At 42.9% G+C, this 20,565-nt stretch overlaps 1 protein-coding gene across 2 annotated transcripts; it reads right to left on the minus strand.

The window, feature by feature from the left end:
- Positions 1-130: 130 nt before the first annotated feature.
- On the minus strand, positions 131-18,216 carry LOC129836384 (erythroid differentiation-related factor 1-like). 2 transcript variants are annotated; one of them, XM_055902471.1, is made up of 25 exons: positions 16,606-18,216; positions 16,185-16,393; positions 16,008-16,074; positions 15,776-15,901; positions 15,481-15,605; positions 13,280-13,424; positions 13,076-13,171; positions 12,818-12,939; positions 12,567-12,678; positions 10,596-10,743; positions 10,352-10,463; positions 10,087-10,198; positions 9,648-9,929; positions 9,425-9,496; positions 8,891-9,026; positions 8,475-8,666; positions 8,095-8,295; positions 7,413-7,631; positions 6,989-7,215; positions 5,985-6,143; positions 5,663-5,812; positions 5,355-5,508; positions 5,129-5,244; positions 1,483-1,652; positions 131-779 (listed from the first exon to the last, which is right to left on the minus strand). In XM_055902471.1, the coding sequence occupies exons 1-25, from the start codon at positions 16,714-16,716 to the stop codon at positions 617-619; spliced, it is 3,726 nt and encodes a 1,241-aa protein (XP_055758446.1). In that variant the 5' UTR covers positions 16,717-18,216; the 3' UTR covers positions 131-616. The 2 variants fall into 2 exon arrangements, with proteins under 2 accessions (XP_055758446.1, XP_055758445.1); XM_055902470.1 differs by having other exon boundaries at positions 7,413-7,661.
- Positions 18,217-20,565: the final 2,349 nt, after the last annotated feature.

A 20,565-nucleotide genomic window follows, 5' to 3' on the forward strand; every position in this document is an offset into this window, starting at 1 on the left:
GTCCTGCAGACACACTTACAGGCTCAAGCCAAGATCCACAGACAGAAATAGGTTGAACTGCTTGGCACCAAGGTTGGTGTTGTGTAGTTGTGTTCATACACTGTCAAGACCAACATGCATCAAGACAAGGTGATGAGAAATATCATTCAAACCTTTATTTCAAGTCAGGGCAAACATGCAGGCACACACACATTCAAACATATAGCAACGAGTACAAATTATCCTCTGAATGGATAGTTCGCAGTCAACATTACCTGCAGGCTATTGCACATTATCAGTTTGAAATGTTCTTACATTGTACAATTTTTCCAGGTTTATAAGACCAAATCCCGTTGAGATACCGGTACTCCAAAGTTTGAGTCATGCGCATGCAACTCGCATTTAGAGAGAACAAAGAAAATATACATTTTAAAAGGTAATTTTCCAATCCTCTTTACAAAACTAGGCCAATTGAAAAGGTGAAGCACTGCAATTGTAAAATAAACTATCTACCAGAGACTAAACTGTGGATTGCGCAGTCTGGAAGTAAGGCACAGCTGGTGATGTTTTCACATTGTAGGTGTGTAGAGGGTGTAGAGCAGTGAACACCTTGGTATGGGTGTTATTTTGGTTGTCGTCATGACGATGCCCCAAGGTCACCGCTTCCTGTGTTTGGGGTCAGCTGTTGCAGGAGGTCGAGGAAGAGCTCAATGCGGCTGAGGAGTGGAGCAGTCTTTTCAGCACGCAGTATCTTGGAGTAAACATTCTTGTAGGTCTTCAGGAGCTCCTCGTCCTTATTGCTATTGTAAAAGAAGAAACATTCTGAATAGGTCTTGATTTGAATCAAAGCTATGCTTACATGTATTAACATTCCTTATTGATGGTGTAGGGATACTGAGATTATGATACCCTGACCCCTATCGCCACTGTGCACTGTCTTAGAGACAAAGCTTTCTGCTAAAGAAGCATAACAATGATTGACACTTGTTAAAGAGAGGGCTAGAGGAACAGCTCTGTGTGGAGGGACATTGACACTGGGAGAGCTGTGGCAGGGTAGGATCAACACACTGGGATTCAAATGCTAAGGGTTCTTTAGATACTCAAGTCTATCTGTATCTGCTGGTACAGTGTATTGAGTGGAACTCAAGTTGTTGAGGGCATTCAGTGAACCAGTAGTGCTATTAGAAATCCTACATAACGACCAGTCTTACACAATGACCTTTTATGCATGTCTTCTCTTCCAACTAACTTCACTTGCCCTGTCCATTTCACTCCTTCTCCAAAACAGTTACCAATCCATCCAAGAAGAAATGGATAGAAAATAGCAGATGCTCTGGGCTGTCCTATAAAGACCAAGCTACTACTGACTGACTGACCAGTCTTAAGATGAAAAGACTTTGGAAGTTTCAGTATTATGCTTCTACTAGATCTCATGTTTAGTCCTGGTTTAGCCCTCTGCAGGACAAGGTTAACCAGGCTGGGTACAACCAGTCCTTTCCTCACCTTGGTTTGCGCTTCATGGCCGTCATCAGTTTGACCAGCTGCAGCAGCAGGAAGGAGAAACTGGGCTCAAAGACGCCAATCAACTTCATCACTTCTATGGTGTTCAGCCCTGAGGAGGTGGTCCCATCTGCACCACTGTCAAGGGGTCTTGTCAACTCTGGGCAGTCTGTCTACAAAATTTTAAAAAATTACATTCATGTGGAAATTTACACATAGAAATGTGAGTTATAGATCTATCATTCTACTTGAATGCAAGTCTAAGAAGCAACAAATATGTTCTATTTCTATGCTTCCTGTTCTTAAGTTGTGTTTTTGCGTCTTTTACTTTCGGTTTCATAAAAACTGCTTCAAAACAGCAGAAACAACAATATTTTTGGTTATGGAGCGGTTTACATGGTACAATGATTCTACACCGGTGGTTCCCAAACTTTTTAATAGTCCCGTACCCCTTCAAACATTCAACCTCCAGCTGCATGCCCCCTCTAGCACCAGGGTCAGCACACTCTCGAATGTTGTTTTTTGCCATCATCGTAAGCCTGCCACACACACACAATACATTTATTAAACATAAAAGAGTGGGTTTGTCACTTCCCACGTGCCGGGTTGTGACAAAGAGCACTTATAGGAACAGAGCGCAAATAATAATAAATAATTTTGCTCTTTATTTAACCATCTTACATATAAAACCTTATTTGTTCATCGAAAATTGTGAATAACTCACCACTGGTTAATGAGACGGGTGTGCTTGAAAGGATGCACATAACTCTAAAATGTTCAGTTGTATTGGAGAGAGTCTCAGTCTTAAATCATTTTCCACACACAGTCTGTGCCAGTATTTCGTTTTCATGCAAGTCAGGGCCGAGAATCCACTCTCACATAGGTACGTGGTTGCAAAGTGCATCAGTATCTTAACAGCGCAATTTGCCAAGGCAGGATACTCTGAGCACAACCCAATCCAGAAATCTGGCAGTGGCTTCTGATTAAATTCAATTTTCACAGAACGACAATGAGGCTCTCTTGTTCAGATATCAGTAAGTGGACTGGAGGCAGGGCATGAAAGGGATAACGAATCCAGTTGTTTGTGTTGTCCATTTGGGGAAAGTACATGTGCAATTGCACACCCAACTCACTCAGGTGCTTCGCTATAAATCACATTTTACATTGTCCGTAAGCTTGAGTTCATTTGCACACAAAGAAAATCGTACAATGATGGAAATACCTGTGTGTTTACTTGTTAACGCAGACAGAGAAGAGCACCAACTTCTTAATCATAGCCTCAATTTTGTCCGGCACATTGAATATAGTCGCTGTAATCCTAGATTCAGATCATTCAGGCGAGAAAAAACATCACCCAGATAGGCCAGTCGTGTGAGAAACTCTTCATCATGCAAGCAGTCAGACAAGTGAAAATTATGGTCAGTAAAGAAAACTTTAAGCTCCTCTCTCAATTTTTTTAAAACGTGTCAATAGTTTGCCCCTTGATAACCAGCGCTCTTCTGTATGTTGTAAAAGCGTTACATGGTCGCTGCCCAAATCATTGCATAGTGCAGAAAATACACGAGAGTTCAGGGGTCTTGCTTTCACAAAGTTAACCATTTTCACTGTCGTGTTCAAAACATCTTTCAAGTTGTCAGGCATTCTCTTGGCAGCAAGAGCCTCTCTGTGGGTGGTGCAGTGTACCCAAGTGGCGTCGGGAGCAACTGCTTGCACGCGCGTTACCACTCCACTAGGTCTCCCTGTCATGGCTTTTGCGGCATCAGTACAGATATCAACATGAGCAGCAGCTACAGTTGAAGTCAGAAGTTTACATACACCTTAGCCAAATACATTTAAACTCAGTTTCACAATTCCTGACATTTAATCCTCATAAAAATTCCCTGTCTTAGGTCAGTTAGGATCCCCACTTTATTTTAAGAATGTGAAATGTCAGAATAATAGTAGAGAAAATGATTTATTTCAGCCTTTATTTCTTTCATCACATTCCCAGTAGATCAGAAGTTAGCATACACACAATTAGTATTTGTCAGCATTGTCTTTAAATTGTTTAACTTGGGTCAAACGTTTCAGGTAGCCTTCCACAAGCTTCTAACAATAACTTGGGTGAATTTTGGCCCATTCCTCCTGACAGAGCTGGTGTTACTGAGTCAGATTTGTAAGTCTCCTTGCTCGCACACGCTTTTTCAGTTCTGGCCACAAATGTTCTATAGGATTGAGGTCAGGGCTTTGTGATGGCCACTCCAATACCTTGACTTTGTTGTCCTTAAGCCATTTTGCCACAACTTTGGAAGTATGCCTGGGGGTCATTGTCCATTTGGAAGACCCATTTGCGACCATGCTTTAACTTCCTGACTGATGTCTTGAGATGTTGCATCAATATAGCCACAAGTTTCTTTCCTCATGATGCCATCTATTTTGTGAAGTGCACCAGTCTCTCCTGCAGCAAAGCACCCGCACAACATGATGCTGCCACCCCCGTGCTTCACAGTTGGGATGGTGTTCTTCAGCTCGCAAGCCTCCCCCTTTTTCCTGCATGTGCAGTTGCAAAATGTAGTCTGGCTTTTTTATGGCAATTTTAGAGCAGTGGCTTCTTCCTTGCTGAGCAGTCTTTCAGGTTATGTCGATATAGGACTCGTTTTTACTGTGGATATATACTTTTGTACCTGTTTCCTCCAGCATATTCACAAGGTCCTTTGCTGTTGTTCTGGGATTGATTTGCACGTTTCACACCAAAGTACGTTCATTTCTAGGAGACAGAACACGTCTCCTTCCTGAGCGGTATGACGGCTGCGTGGTCCCATGGTGTTTATACTTGTGTACTATTGTTTGTACAGATGAACGCGGTACCATCAGGCGTTTGGAAATTGCTCCCAAGGATGAACCAGACTTGTGGAGGTCTCCAATTTCTTTTCTGAGGTCTTGGCTGGTTTCTTTTGATTTTCCCATGATGTCAAGCAAAGAGGCAATGAGTTTGAAGGTAGTCCTTGAAATAGATCCACAGGTACACCTCCAATTGACTCAAATGATGTCAATTAGCCTATCAGAAGCTTCTAAGGCCATGACATTTTTTTCTGGAATTTTCCAAGCTGTTTAAAGGCACAGTCAACTTAGTGTATGTAAACTTCTGACCCACTGGAATTGTGATACAGTGAATTATAAGTGAAATAATCTGTCTGTAAACAATTACTTGTGTCATGCACAAAGTAGATGTCCTAAACGACTTGCCAAAACTTTAGTTCGTTAACAAGAAATTTGTGGAGTGATTGAAAAACGAGTTTTAATGACTCCAACCAAAGTGTATGTAAACTTCCGACTTCAACTGAAAAAAAATGGGGGATTTTTTTTACAAAATACGTTTTTTTTCTCTTAATCTTTTTTTTGTAAATCACATTTTTATTTGGCCTACCCCCGAAGGCATTGTGCGTATCCCAGTTGGGAATACCTGCTCTACTTGCTTATTTTGTCACAGACTGAAATTAGGCAAACTATTCGTTTTAGCAACCAGGAAATGGCGGAGCGATTTCTGCATACTACAACAAGTGGGAGGAGGTGTGGAAGTAGTTGGTGGTTAAATGTAAGCGATGATTGTCAAACAGAAGGGGAGTGCCTCTGCTACAGGAGTAGGTTATATTTCTGTTTGTGTCTGTACCTCTGTGTGGTCCTCTAGCAGCTCTTTGTGGATAAGCAGGAAGGCATGGCGTGTGTCTGTCAATATATCCAGGGCTCCTGTCAGGGTCTTCAGCTTGGCCCCACTGCTGCTCTGACCTGTAAACACACATTGTTACTCAATGACACCATCTTTTAGGAGACTATGACAGTTCTGACCTGGCCGGGAGTGTGCCTGGCCCTGGCCTGGGTGAGTGAGCCTGACTGACCTGCCATGGTGAACTCGGCGAAGGCCACCCTCTCCAGCAGGGTGCGGAGCAGCTCGCAGGGTGCGTCCTTCAGGCTGAGGAACAGGAGGACAGCCTTGCTGTAGTGCAGCTCTGCCAGGCTCCTGTGCTGCTTCCTCAGGTGCTCATCCCCCATCTGGCACAGAGGAGGAAACATCCAGAATATACTACACAGACTGAACACCTTAATGCTTTTCTACAGATGCAACAACATTTAAATGGTTTAAAAACAGGATGACTGGTAGATATCTTGCTCTAGATACAGTGTTTGTCCTAGGTCAGGTCCTTACCTGGTTGCGGAAGCAGCTGTGGTACATGGAGGCCAGGCGGTGGTGGATGGTGGCAGCTCTGTACTGGTAGAGGGGCTGGCGGGCCGACTCGGTCTGCAGGTCACAGTACTTCAGAGACTTCAGCATGGCCTCCGTCACCTCCCGCTCAATCTGGCAACCCACAGCAATGAAAACTTAGTTATGGATTACTATGCTCCTACAATTTTCACACCGGCGCTAACCATTTCACCTAAGGCAGCATATAGTGTCCGTATGGTTAGTTAACTTGCTAGACATTTCCCATTCTGTTCATTCACCTACTATGAATCTATCCAAGTGTTACCTGTTCCTGAGCCTTCCTGGACAGAGGGGCGTAGTCCTGCAGCAGAGTGGCCAGGGTGAAGTAGGTAGTGGACAGCTCCCAGTTGACTGAGTCCCACACTGCAGGGTGGTTCCCTCTGGTGGCCAGGGAACGCATAGCCCTGAGGTAGTAGTCTATAGCCTGGAGGGGGAGAGAGCGAGTATAAAGGTCCCTGCTCCATTTTCATTAGCACCAACTCTTACTGAAAGCGTAGTGTTTTTAAGTTGAATTGCCCTACCTAAAAACCTCTGTCGTGGAAAATTGTAAGATTATGTTATAATGTTTGTATTACATTATAATAGTTGTTACATTCGACAGAAATAGAGTATTGTGTGTGTGTTCCACTGAGGATGGGCCTCTATCAGATAGCACTGACAGAGGAGATTTACGATGTCTTTGGGTAATAAAGCCTAAAGAGCATTCCAGATAACATGAGCTAATGGTTTTGTTCTATGCTGTATCAGGGAGAGACAGTTCCCTTTTGGAGTGAGGGGGCCAGATACTGGTCATTACAATGAGAACTGTTGACACAGCAGTAACTGTCTGCTATGTTTTATAGATATCTTTCATACAAATCTTAACCTTTGAACTGTTCCTTAGATCTGTGATTCGTCGTGTAAGTTGTGAGGGGTGTATCTTGGCTATAAAATATCTTTGTACTTTTCTGTTGGTACTTTAGAGATAGCCTTTTTGAGTTTCAATGATGCGCTATTGCAAAGCTCTTATTAAAAAAATTGTAGTTTAAGTATAACTCTGACTGGTGTGGGAAGTATGTAACTCTCCTCATTTGGTAAAGCAGAAAAATGCCACCACACCTCACAGAGCGTTTATGCAGCAGTTGCCAACATGACAGGAAAGTGACTGGCACAAAGATAAGCCTTCATGCCTTTCTATTTATTGTGGAAAGCAATACGGGGTTGGTGTAGTCATAGAAATCATGATATGTCTATTACATAATGATATTTCTATTAGTGTGGTAGCGGTACCTTATTGTAATAGAGAGACTCCTCTGGGGAGAACTCTCCTCTGCTCAGGTCTGCAGATGTAGCACAGTGGGCCTGGGCACAGATCCTCATCAGCCTGCCTGTGTTGCACAGCAGCAGGGAGGTGTTGGTGCTGTCCTCAATGGCCTCAAAGTCCTTCATGCCCTTCTCAAAGCACGAGAAACTCTTCTTCCATATCTCCTGTTCAGCTATAGATACAGACTTCTTCACTGAAAAGGAAGGGGGTGGAGGTTTAGAGTGAGGAAGAGGTTCATATGTTTATTTTAGGTCTGTTTCCTGAAGAAAGTTATCGAGTTTCAGAAATATTTCTTATATTGCTTACAGCAGTCATAAATTAAATCAATAGTCAACAAATCAATCATTTACACAAAATCATCCTCCATAACTGATAGGCCAGACTCCCTACCTTCCTTCTCGGTCTGCATGGCAGCAGCCTGGTTCATGTAGAAGACTCCGATCTCGTTGCGAATGTTGCCCAGCCTCTTCAGTACCTGGGCTAGCTGTTCAGGGCCATGCTCCTTCACCACCCCAGAGGTCAGCAGCTCGTAGGCCGCCTCGTAACACTTACTGCTCACAAACAGCTGGTACTCTGGGTCCGTGGCCAGGTCACTGGCCATGTTAAAGGCTGGGGGACAGTCACACAGGCCAGACTGATCTAATTTGTAACAACAATGATGCACTGCATTTATATATAGGATTGTTCAAGCTTTTAAGTATTGTAATTTAGCGTTTGTCATTACAGGTTCTTGCTTCTGAAAAGCATTACAGCAGGGATCATCAACTAGATTCAGCCGTGAGCCTTCAAACCTTGCTTTCATTTGTATACAATCACATATCTCTATTGTGCGTGGGAATACTTGGAAACAGATTTCTTATATTACAATCATTTGGAGCTGATTTCCTGGTGTTTTTCCAGTCTTATTTCCAACAATGAAAAATACTCAAAACCACCCGCGGGCTGCCAATTAGAGAACCCTGCAACATTAAATGGCAAATCTACTGAATACCGAAACCTTTTGTGTCAATTGTGAAGGGACGTGGAGGGATGCGTATGTGTTTATTGATGAAAAGTGTGAGTGTGTCCTCACCCTGGCAGCTGCTCTCTCTGTGCAGGCTGTGCAGCACCTCCTGGTCCTCCTTGGTCTGGTAGCTGTACTCCTCCAGGTAGGCAGCACGGTTACTGGCATTCTGGGCAAGCATCAGCTGGATGTCCCCACACAGAGACAGACACTGGCTGTGGAACAGCAGCACCCGCGAGTGCAGGGTAACGCTCACTGAACAGTAGGCATCTGCAGAGGGAGGGAGAGAGCGAGAGAAAGATAGATGAAGGAAGGGTGATAGCAAGGAAGATTCAACTCTATTTCAACAGGTCCCTCATTATCCATCAGTCCAATCTTAGACAGCCAATCTGATCACGGTTAACTACATGTCCCAGAATGCCTAACTGAACCAGAGAGGAGACACTGACCGTGGCACTGCAGGGCCAGTTTGATGTAGCGCAGGGCCCGGCCGTACTTGAGCAGGTTAGTGGCAGCGTCTGACAGTACGTAGTAGGCCTTGGACGCCTTGAAGAAGAGCTGCAGCTTCATACGGTGCTGCCAGGACCCTGGGATCATCCCTGACCGGGTCGGATGCTTCCGATCCTCCTGGAAGGGGCCAGCTGTACCCAAGAGATATAGGGGCAGAGAGAGGGGATAAGAGATAGATAGGGAAAGAGATATAGGGGCAGAGAGATAGATAGGGTAAACGATATAGGGGCAGAGAAATGGAGGTATTTATTAGGGGCTCTTCACATATGAGGAACCTGCTCATTATGGTAAAACATCCTTCATTATCAATATTGTAGTATATCTATGCTTCTTGATGGGGTCAGTGATGGCCAACCTCTGTCCAGAAGGAGTGCGATCCCTTTCTCCACGGCCTTACTCCCATCGTCGTACTTCAGGGGGATGGGGGTGTTTGGGTCAGCAGCTGGGAGGTCACTCTCCTTCTTAATGCTGCCGTCCACTGCTTTTAGGCCCTGCCAATCACATCCAAACAATATATAAAACATATACAGACGCACACATTCATCAACGACGTCACACCTGCCCAGACCCACATGTTCCCACTGCATCCATCTCCAGTGCTTGGAAGACTATGCCACATGGCCTCAAATTGCGCTAATTCAAATTCTCTCCGTCGCCCATACCTTTTCAATATTTAACTAATAATGCCTTTGATTCTTCCATAGTCTTAACGATGGAGGATCATTTGATTTCAAGTCTTTTTTTGTTGGTGATTGACGAGAAAAATATGGTCCAACCCATTGGCTATCTCACCGCACCCTCATATGCCATGTCTTGAAATAAGCAGACAGACGTATTAAAAGTACATTTACATTCCCATAACTATCACTACACTGCAGTAGAGGCTCACCTTTAAGACATAGCTGAGGACATGCCGACATCTTTCCTCCTTGTCTTGAGAGACGGGAAATGCGTAGATTGGCTGCAGCGGGGGGAAATATTACTTCATTGTCTCGATAGATGTTCTAAGACTCATTCTGTGTAGTGGCAAGTTTCTAGTTAGGTCAAGATATGTCAACATTTCCATAATGTCACCCAAACAGCATAGCTAGCGATAAACGTGTGACACTCACCCTGATCTGGTGAGTGGACTTGTACTTCTCTGGAACAGACAGCTCCCCCACTGATTTGATAATAGCTACAGCTTTGCTATCATCCTGTGAGTCCAACGTGGTACTAAAGGAGCCGTTCTCATCACTGTCCTCTGGTAGGTCTTCTGGATCCTCTTCATCATCCTCGTCACTGTAGCTATCCTCTGAGCCCCCAGCCCGCAGCGACTCCCCACCAGCTCCCTCCTCTGGAGGCTCGTCCAACTGGAACAGCTCTGCCAGCATGTAGTGGGCCGATGCTATGATCTGAGCCAATCAGAAAAGGGAGAGGACGGTTAGAGAGAGGGAACAGGCTAGCCATATTTCTCATCTTTCGATATCAATGATTTGCACAAACATTTTAGAAACAATCAAAGGCCTTTGGTCTTGTGGAGTAAGTAAGAGTGCGAGTCCAGTCCATTACCTGTGGGTGCCTGTCCTGGTCCAGGAGCTTCACACAGTTGAGAAGCAACGTTCTGATTGTTCCATAGTGCTTCCTGTTCTGGCTCTTCTTCAGCATCATGTTGCTAGCCACTCTGCAAGAACAATAACGCACATTCTACAAAACAGAATGTATAGTCTACTGCCACCTGTTGGACTTACTGTATTTGCAATTACTGCACTGACTGATAACCCTATGTTTTGTGTACTGGTTTCAGGGATGTGTAGATAATGTTCCAGGTGCCTACTTGTAAAGGAGCACAGCCACTGGCAAAGTGAATGGGTTCTGGCATTTCTCCTCTGCTGCTTCCTCACAGAGAGTGGTGAGGTCATACAGCTTTACAATGTCACTTCCACTGGCTGAGGAAGCACAGAACAGGACAGTAAGATTAAGTAGGGCTACTGCCACATAACTGTTTAACTACCAGGTAATTATCACATTTATTTTGTAAGTCCTACAGGAGTTAGCGAGTGTGTTGTGTTATCTCCCACCTTTGAAGAGCCAGTAGGTATGGCCCTCTTTGGTGCAGTTAGACTTGAGGAAGGACAGAATGTTCTGAGCGATGTCTTTCACAACCCTGGTTGAGAAGGTGGAGTTCTCCAGATCAGGGATGTCTTCCGTTTTGATCATCTCATATTTCTGACCAAAGAACAAATCAGCGCTAACTTTATAACAGTGCTTACATTTTAATCATTTAGCAGACTCTTATCCAGAATGACTAACAGGAGCAATACAGGTTAAGTTCCTTGCTCAAGGACACAGACAGATTTTTCATCAAGTCGGCTCGCGGATTCGAACCAGCGGCCTTTCGGTTACTGGCTACCTGCCCAGTGTTAAATTGTGAATATTTACAGTACCAATCAAAAGTTAGGACACACCTACTATTTCCAGGGTTTCTCTTCATTTTTACTATTTTCTACGTTGTAGAATAATAGTGAAGACATCAAAACTATGAAATAACACATACAGAATCATGTAGTAACCAAAAAAGTGTTACATCAACAAAATATTTTAGAGAGATTCTTCAAAGTAGCCACCTTTGCCTTGATAACAGCTTTGCACACTCTTGGCATTCTCTCAAACAGCTTCATGAGGTAGTCACTTGGAATGCATTTCAATTAACAAGTGTGCCTTGATAAAAGTTCATTTGTGGAATTTATTTCCTTCTTAATGCGTTTGAGCCAATCAGTTGTGTTGTGACAAGGTAGGTGTGGTATACAGAAGACAGCCCTATTTGGTAAAATACCAAGTCCATATTATGGCAAGAACAGCTCAAATAAGCAAAGAGAAACAACAGTATCATTACTTTAAGACATGAAGGTCGGTCAATCTGGACAATATCAAGAACTTTGAAAGTTTTTTCAAGTGCAGTTGCAAAAACCATCAAACGCTATGATGAAACTGGCTCTCATGAGGACCGCCACAGGAAAGGAAGATCCTGGTTTACATGCTGCAGAGGATAAGTTCATTAGAGTTATCTGCACCTCAGATCGCAGCCCAAATAAATGCTTCAGAGTTCAAGTAACAGACACATCTCAACATCAACTGTTCAGAGGAGACTGTGTGAATCAGGCCTTCATGGTCAAATGTCAGCAAAGAAACCACTACAAAAGTACACCAATAATAAGAAGAGACTTGCTGGGCCAAGAAACACAAGCAGTGGACATTAGACCAGCAGAAATCTGTCCTTTGGTCTGATGAGTCCAAATTTGATATTTTTGTTTCCAACCGCCGTGTCTTAGTGAGACACAGAGTAGGTGAATGGATGATCTCTGCATGTGTGGTTCCCACCGTGAAGTATGGAGGAGGTGTGATGGTGCTTTGCTGGTGACACGGTCTGTGATTTATTTAGAATTCAAGGCACACTTAACCAGCATGGCTACCACAGCATTCTGCAGCGATACGCCATCCCAACTGGTTTGCGCTTAAAGAGAGTATCATTTGTTTTTCAACAGGACAATGACCCAAAACACACCTCCAGGCTGTGTAAGGGCTATTTTACCAAGAAGGAGAGTGATGAGTGCTGCATCAGATGACCTTCTCCACAATCACCTGACCTCAACCCAAATGAGATAGTTTGGGATGAGTTGGACCGTAGAGTGAAGGAAAAGCAGCCAACAAGTGCTCAGCATATGTGGGAATTCATTCAAGACTGTTGGAAAAGCATTCCAGGTGAAGTTGGTTGAGAGAATGCCAAGAGTGTGCAAAGCTGTCATCAAGGCAAAGGGTGGCTACTTTGAAGAATCTCACATTTATTTTGATTTGTTTAACACTTTTTTGGTTACTACATGATTCCATGTGTGTTATTTCATAGTGTTGATGTCTTCGATTTATTCTACAATGTATAAAAAAGTAAAAATAAAGAAAAACCCTGGAATCAGTAGGTATCTCCAAATGTTTGACTGATACTGTATATAGGGTTAAAATGACAAATTTGGGCATTAAAGACAGGGCTTATTTACCTGTACGATGCCATTGACATGAAAGCACATGACGAGCTCTGGAACATTGCACATCAGATTGTCCAGCCAGTAGTCAATACCCGTGAGAATGTTGATTGGCTTGTTGTTATCCCTGAAAAAGAAGGAACCTTCTAAGTATTTTGCAGGAGAACATTGATGTGGAACAGTAGTAAACCAATTCAAATGTTTTATATTGACTGCCATGAATGATGTTTCTGGGGCCATTGTTCCCCGCTTTACGTAATTCTGACCTGAGCCGCAGGCTGACAGCTGGGTAGCGCCCTCCTCCAAAGATAGGCATGTTGGACCCCACCAGCATGTGGATGTCCTCAAATGTCCACAAGATGTTCCTCACAAAGTCATTCCTCAAACCCTGTAAAATAAGTTGAGGGAAAAGTTGAATGGATTCTTTAATTCAATAGATTAAACTAATGCCAACTAAACAAAAGACAGAAAATGCACATCTTTAATCATCCTGTTGATTAATAATTTTCTTAGCAGTAGCCTACCTGACTGTTCTCCCCCTCGTTGAACAGTGTGGTAAGGTTCTGCTCTTTGGAAGCCACTTGCCCCAATGCATACTTGCTGTCCATGGGAACCCCTTCCTGTAAAGAATGGACATACAGTCACCAAGGAAGACACAAACTCAACAAGAGAACAACAACACAGACTTAAGGTACTGCGATTCCTGCTCCTTTCCAAGGGAGACCTACCTCTTTGTGTGCTGCAGACTCCTCGGAGTCTGAAGCGTTGCTAGTGAATGTAGCAGGCCAGGAGGGACCAAACTCCTCCGCCCGACACCCCTCATCAGGATTGTCTGAGTCAGGGACAGGCTCTGCGGCTCCATCACCATTAATACTGGAGAATACATGGAGGAGTTAACATTAGGATTTACTCTGGCTAAAATAAGATTCTTGTTTCCATTGCAAGTATTTTTTCACATTAACAAGTAGGCTAGTAGTCCAACTACGGCTGTGGCGGTCATGAAATGTTGTCAGCCAACTAACATCAAGGCGGTGACCCGTTCCTGTAGGTTCATGCTCTACAACATTCGCAGAGTACGACCCTGCCTCACGCAGGAAGCGGCGCAGGTCCTAATCCAGGCACTTGTCATCTCCCGTCTGGATTACTGCAACTCGCTGTTGGCTGGGCTCCCTGCCTGTGCCATTAAACCCCTACAACTCATCCAGAACGCCGCAGCCCGTCTGGTGTTCAACTTTCCCAAGTTCTCTCACGTCACCCCGCTCCTCCGCTCTCTCCACTGGCTTCCAGTTGAAGCTCGCATCCGCTACAAGACCATGGTGCTTGCCTACGGAGCTGTGAGGGGAACGGCACCTCCGTACCTTCAGGCTCTGATCAGGCCCTACACCCAAACAAGGGCACTGCGTTCATCCACCTCTGGCCTGCTCGCCTCCCTACCTCTGAGGAAGTACAGTTCCCGCTCAGCCCAGTCAAAACTGTTCGCTGCTCTGGCACCCCAATGGTGGAACAAACTCCCTTACGACGCCAGGTCAGCGGAGTCAATCACCACCTTCCGGAGACACCTGAAACCCCACCTCTTTAAGGAATACCTAGGATAGGATAAAGTAATCCTTCTAACCCCCCCCCCCCTTAAAAGAGTTAGATGCACTATTGTAAAGTGGTTGTTCCACTGGATATCATAAGGTGAATGCACCAATTTGTAAGTCGCTCTGGATAAGAGCGTCTGCTAAATGACTTAAATGTTAATGTTAAATGTTAATTAACATAAACATGTTTAGCATCTCTGGGCTTCCACACATAAAAGCTGCTGATGTGCACCTTTGGAACATCTAGGCCTGCATTTTAATAAGTCGAATGGAGCGGCTACTGTGTTGAGCGTAAAAGTTAATGCACTTAATTTAAAGTTAATGATTAACTTTTGTTGTGATAGGCCTAGAAACCTCAGAATGTCTTAGAAATCAAAACATTTGGGTTGCATGATACGACTATATTGATGATTTGTGTGGCAAGCAAGTTAGGAGATATCTAGTCAATGGAATATGGAATTAAAATGACAGAATTAAAAGTGAAATCAGAAGGAAAGGCTACAATGACCAAAAGCCAACAGGCAAGCTGCTATTTATAATCTGAATGGAGTTGTTATTTGTAGGCTAACTGTAGGATGGTGAGAAGCACAGTAGCGTTATGGCTAGCCTCAATTAGCCTAGTTACCTAGTTTCTATCAGTTTGATGCAGTCAAAACCGGTATCGGATGATAAATAACTAGCAGTATACTAGCATGAGTTGCGGTCTCTCTCTCTCTCCCCCTCCGCCTGCTCCAGTGCTCCGAGCCTCCAGCGTCTTATTAACACATTCACACACACACCGCACAGCCCCTCGACCACTCCATAGCAGCTACAGCTGCTCGCTCTGTGCCTCTCTCTCCCTCCAGTTAATTGCTCCGGTTAATAAAGTAGCAAAGCAATTGGATTTTCTGCTGCTTCCCTCACTTGGATTGGACCGGGTGTGGACCCGACCGGCTCCATACAGGGATGGGTCTGGTTGTCCTTATGTCCATTCGGGAATGGGTTTTAAAAATGTATTTATCCATATTGGGTCCAGGGCTTTCCCATATCCATTTCGGAACAGGAGCTCTAACTCCCATCACCATTCCTCATTACATAGATTATTTAGATTCAATCATAAAGTGTTTAGAGAGTGATTGGAGAGGGACTATAGAGTGCTGAGTACCAGGCCATTAGTGAGGACCGTTAGAAAATTGGATAGGCTACCCATCAGCTCCATTAATTTGCGCAGTTTTGGATGAGATTACCGTGACCAACGGTCAGAGGGAATTGGACTGCGGTCATGACTCGTGACTGCCGGTGTGGTGGTAATGCGGTCACTGGGGCCCTAAGTCCAACAGCCCTAAGTCCAACCTCAAATAACTCACCTGTAGTAGAGGAACTTGGACAGGATTGCTTTTTGGTACCAGTGTTCCTTGCTCTTCTTTTTTCTCTGCCACTTTTGATCTATTAGTCTCTGGTAAAACTCCTTCAGCCATGTCCAATCTCCTGTCTGTGACAGAGCATACATATAGATCTTACTACTATACTGGCTACAATCAAAGAAAAATACAATCAAATGTATTTCTACAACCATTGTCAATCATTCAGACATTTTCAGGCTTTCTCACTTCCACAGTGACATTAAAACAGGCTTATTCTCCACTGGCTGTCTAATTGTACCTGAGAGGACCTCATGAAGAGCTCCTGAATGTCCAGTTCATCAAGGAGGAGAGTCCTTCCCACGCGGTGGACGGCCATACTGACATGGGACTTACTGTAGGGGATCTTTAACAGCTTCTTGATGTTCTGAGTAGAGAAGATAATGAGACAGTTAGGTTCAACAAACCCTTTTGATTACCAAACATGTCAAATACATAACACAGTAGCAAAACAAATTCTTAGATAGACCTACCTCAGAGTCTGACACCACATCAACATCATCCCCAATAGAATCAATGAAGTCATAGGCCATCCCAAAACTGTAGATAGAAGAACATACAAGTACATGAGCACCTTGCAACAATTCAGTGATGATGCATACCACCAGATACAACATCTTGTTTTGAGGACTGAATAACCAGCACTTCACCTAGAGAAAGGCTTGCTCTTGCTGCTGGACCCTAGTACAGTGGACCCTGCAGGCCCAAGTTGGGGACTCTCCCGGAGCCAGTTGGCAGGAGGAAGCTTCAGGTCTGTCTTCTCCTGCAGTAGTGCATAGGTGGTGGGTGGAGGGGCAGCAGAGTACTTCACCACCGCACGGCTCTTTATTTCGTTGTTGCCAAGGCACATCTCCAACTCCTTTGATACACGTAAACAATGGTAGCATTGATGGTAAACTCAGGCAACTTGATTCAATATAACAAGTAGATAGTTAGATTATTGTGAAGTTAGATGCAACTAACTTAATACATGTACATATCCCATGTATGTGCAGCTAGTTAGCTACAGATATAACATGCATAGACATAACTGCAGTTAAAAGCTAGCTAGCTAGCTACTGTACAGCTTACCTGTCTGCCAGTAGTACTGGCAATATCACCCCCGCTGTCATCTAACGTTACGTCTTCACTTCCACGGTCTGGAGGGACGCCATCCTCTCGGTTCCCTGGTGCTGAACTCATTTTCTGTCTGCAATTCAAGCTAGCTACTTGTCACAAAAACGAAGGCTGCCCAAGAGGTAGCCGTCCTTAGCTAACTAACTAGCTTCCTGAAAATGTCAACAACAAAAACACAGTGACAACCTAAATGAATTGCAAGTGCTGGCTAGCTAGCCACTGTAGTTGCTAATCTACCACCAGCTGATTAGATACCTAGCTAGCTACCTAACGTTATAGCTTTACACATCAGGCGACATATTGGTTCATCTGAGCGAAACGATAAAATTCTCAAGATGAATAACACTAATTCCGTTCTGCAGTCATCCAGACTGTATCAACACCACTTGCTGCGTTATTTTGTTTGCTGCTGTTGACAGAACACACGTTTGCGTAAAGACACAGATTATCCATTATATTGACCAGATATTCTAGCCGCTGCTCTAACAATAAAAATAAATGAGGGGTAGGACAAGATGGCGGAGTAAATGGTCGCATTATACTGAGCTCCTAAACTTTAAATTGAATTCAAACCCTAATTTGAGTTTGACGGCGAACACAGAGTTAAAGTTGCGTTTCTTACTGTATTTTTTCTTCTTTCAATTAGTTTGGTGGTTCATCGAACATCTCTTTTACACTTTGTTATACTTAAGTTCAGCCAATAGAAGCTAGCAATAAATCAGCGTTAGCTAGCTAGTAACCTTAGCTGAGATAGCAGCAAACAGTGTAGAGGGAGCTGTCGTAACCGAAGTGAGTACTGTCAACTATATGGACGATTTTACCGAGGTTGCAGAAATTCTTCGGTACAGGTGTCCAAATAACCAATTCGACCCCCCCCCCAACCCAACCCAACCTGAAGAGACTACGAGAAAGTGACGCCGGGCAGACTCAACCATCCACCCCAGCAAATGAAGCCATCTTCAAGGCAATCCAAGATTTAAACAATAACGTTACATTTGACGAACAAGCTATTCGGCTGAATGGCTTTGATGAGAGGATTTGTAAAAATACCCTATCGATTGCAAACGTTTCCAAAACTACAGAGTTTAATGCAGCAGGCATTAAGGATATCACTAATGATGTGAAACTGTTGATGCCCTGGCAAAAGAAAACGAGGAGCTGCGCACAGCCAGTGCTGAACCGGACGGATACAAGCACCGATGGGGAGCTGAGACTGAACGGGCTACTTGAAACTGATGATGAGAATATCAAATAGATTGTGATTGACATTATTGGGAAGTTTGTTCCATACCCCCCTGCTACCCTGAACATCGCGGTAGATGTTTTCCTATGCTTCCTGGCTGATGTTTTGGTCACTTTTGAATGCTGGCGGTCCTCTCACTCTAGTGGTAACATGAGACGGAGTCTACAACCCACACAAGTGGCTCAGGTAGTGCAGCTCATCCAGGATGGCACATCAATCCGAGCTGTGGCAAGAAGGTTTGCTGTGTCTGTCAGCGTAGTGTCCAGAGCATGGAGGCGCTACCAGGAGACAGGCCAGTACATCAGGAGACGTGGAGGAGGCCGTAGGAGGGCAACAACCCAGCAGCAGGACCGCTACCTCTGCCTTTGTGCAAGGAGTAGCACTGCCAGAGCCCTGCAAAATGACCTCCAGCAGGCCACACACATTGTGTTGTTTAAGTGTTCCCTTTATTTTTTTGAGCAGTGTATATATATATATATATATATATATATATATATATATATATATATATATATTACTGAGATCATGTGACACTTAGATTGCACTTTATTTAACTAATTATGTGACTTCTGAAGATAATTGGTTACACCAGATCTTATTTAGGGGCTTCATAGCAAAGGGAGTGAATAAATATGCACGCAATTTTTTTTAACAAGTTATTTTCTTTAAATTTCACTTTACCAGTGTGGACTATTTTGTGTATGTCCATTACATGAAATCCAAATAAAAATCTATTTAAATTACAGGTTGTAATGCAACAAAATAGGAAAAATGCCAGGGGGATGAATACTTTTGCAAGGCACTGTACTCATTCAAGGTTTTTCTTTATTTTTACTATTTTCTATATTGTAGAATAATAGTGAAGACATCAAAACTATGAAATAACACATATGGAATCATGTAGTAACCAAAAAAAGGCAACTGACTATAAGTTACTAGCCCATGTCTATGCCAATAGGCTAAAAAAAGGTCTTGATGATATAAGTGAAACTCAAATCAGCCTTCATTAAAGGAAGGAGTATTCATAACCATATATGATTGGTATTAGATATTGTAGATAACAATTCTTTTCTGTTGTTTTTTAGATTTTTTTTGCAGATTTTTATTTAGAACTCTACTTTTGGGTTCGGGGAGAATTTCTGTAAAGTGATTGATGATATATAATAATATTAGTGTGTGTGTGGGGGGGGGGGGGTTCGACTGGTATTTTTTTTTTTTTCATTGTATTCACAGGAATGTCCCTGTATTGATGTGTATTGTTGCAATAAAAAAAAAGAAAAACATTTTTAAAAACAATGAAAAGAAATGTCTTCAAAATTGGAAGGCAGTCGGGAGGCAAAATTCTAGCCAATGAGAGGGCAGATACGCGTTTGAACAACAGGCACAAAGGTTTCCACTAATTAAAACAACCACAAAGCTATATGTAAAAATTCATGAAAACAAACATTTTCTTTCTATTCAAGGTTAGGGTTGGGTTTCAAATCACACTTTAAGAATATATTTTGTAGAAATATGCAGAGTTTATTACTTTGTGGCAACTAGTGACAACCAGGCACAACTCCAATATAAAGTGTTTTTTCTCAAAATTTCCGGGTTGTCATGTGTCCTACTTATTTCAGTACACACGTAACAACCCAATAGTTCCGAAACTTCTATTCGATCAAATAAGACACACTTAGTAAATAATTAATTCATTTTTTTGCAAACCAAATTCGGCACTCTGACCTCCATACAAAAACTCCTCGCTTGGTGAACATTAAAACGCCACCTGCTGGACAAAACAGATTTTGTGCCCAGTTTCTTTTGCTTTATTTTTTATTATCATCAAATCAATACAGAAAGTACAAGAGGGAACACAAGTATATATAGATTATATACAATGTCACATTACAATTACACAAGGACCTTAAGGGACATACAATTCTAACAGCTTTTTTGTTAGAGTATTTAACTGTCTTAAAATACAGTTCAATTTCTTTTAGTAGGGTAAGAAAATGTGTTTTTTTGTTTGTAAATTTACATTTGTGTATATGAAATTTGGCCAAAAGAATAATGAAATTAATTACATAAAAATGTTTCAGCTTATTTCTATCATATGTAAAGAGTCCAAGCAGTACATCTTTCCACAATAGTGTAAAATCTTCATAAATGTGTTAAATTATAAATCTACTGATGTCTTGCCACAGTTTTCTTACATGAATACAATGCCAAAAAAGATGCAACACTGTTTCTGGGTGGTCATTACAAAAGGAGCAATTTGAGTTGATGTTTTCCTTAAACTTCTTCATATAGTGGTTGGCAGGATAGTATTTATGAATACTTTTAAAGGAAACTTCCTTAATTTTGTTAACAACTAGGTGTGTGTGTGCAACATCCAAAGTTTTCCCCAACAGATATTATCAATAAATCCATTCCAATAAGGCATGACATAGGGTATAGATACAACATCCTGCTGAAACAAGGTTCGTATCGCTCTGTTGTTGAATGGACCAAAAGAGAAACAAATCTTTCCTACTGATGAGTCAACAGGGTCAATAGAAGGTAGGCTCTGAGGGTCAGGTCTTGACACGTTCCTGAATAACAGAGCAACACCTGAGGGAATGGCATCTAAAACAATTGCAAAATCTTTAGGTGTTACAGGGACCTTGTAACGGGATAAGAATTCCTTATAA

This window comes from Salvelinus fontinalis, chromosome 37 (assembly GCF_029448725.1).
Source record: "Salvelinus fontinalis isolate EN_2023a chromosome 37, ASM2944872v1, whole genome shotgun sequence".
Classification (NCBI taxonomy): domain Eukaryota; kingdom Metazoa; phylum Chordata; class Actinopteri; order Salmoniformes; family Salmonidae; genus Salvelinus; species Salvelinus fontinalis.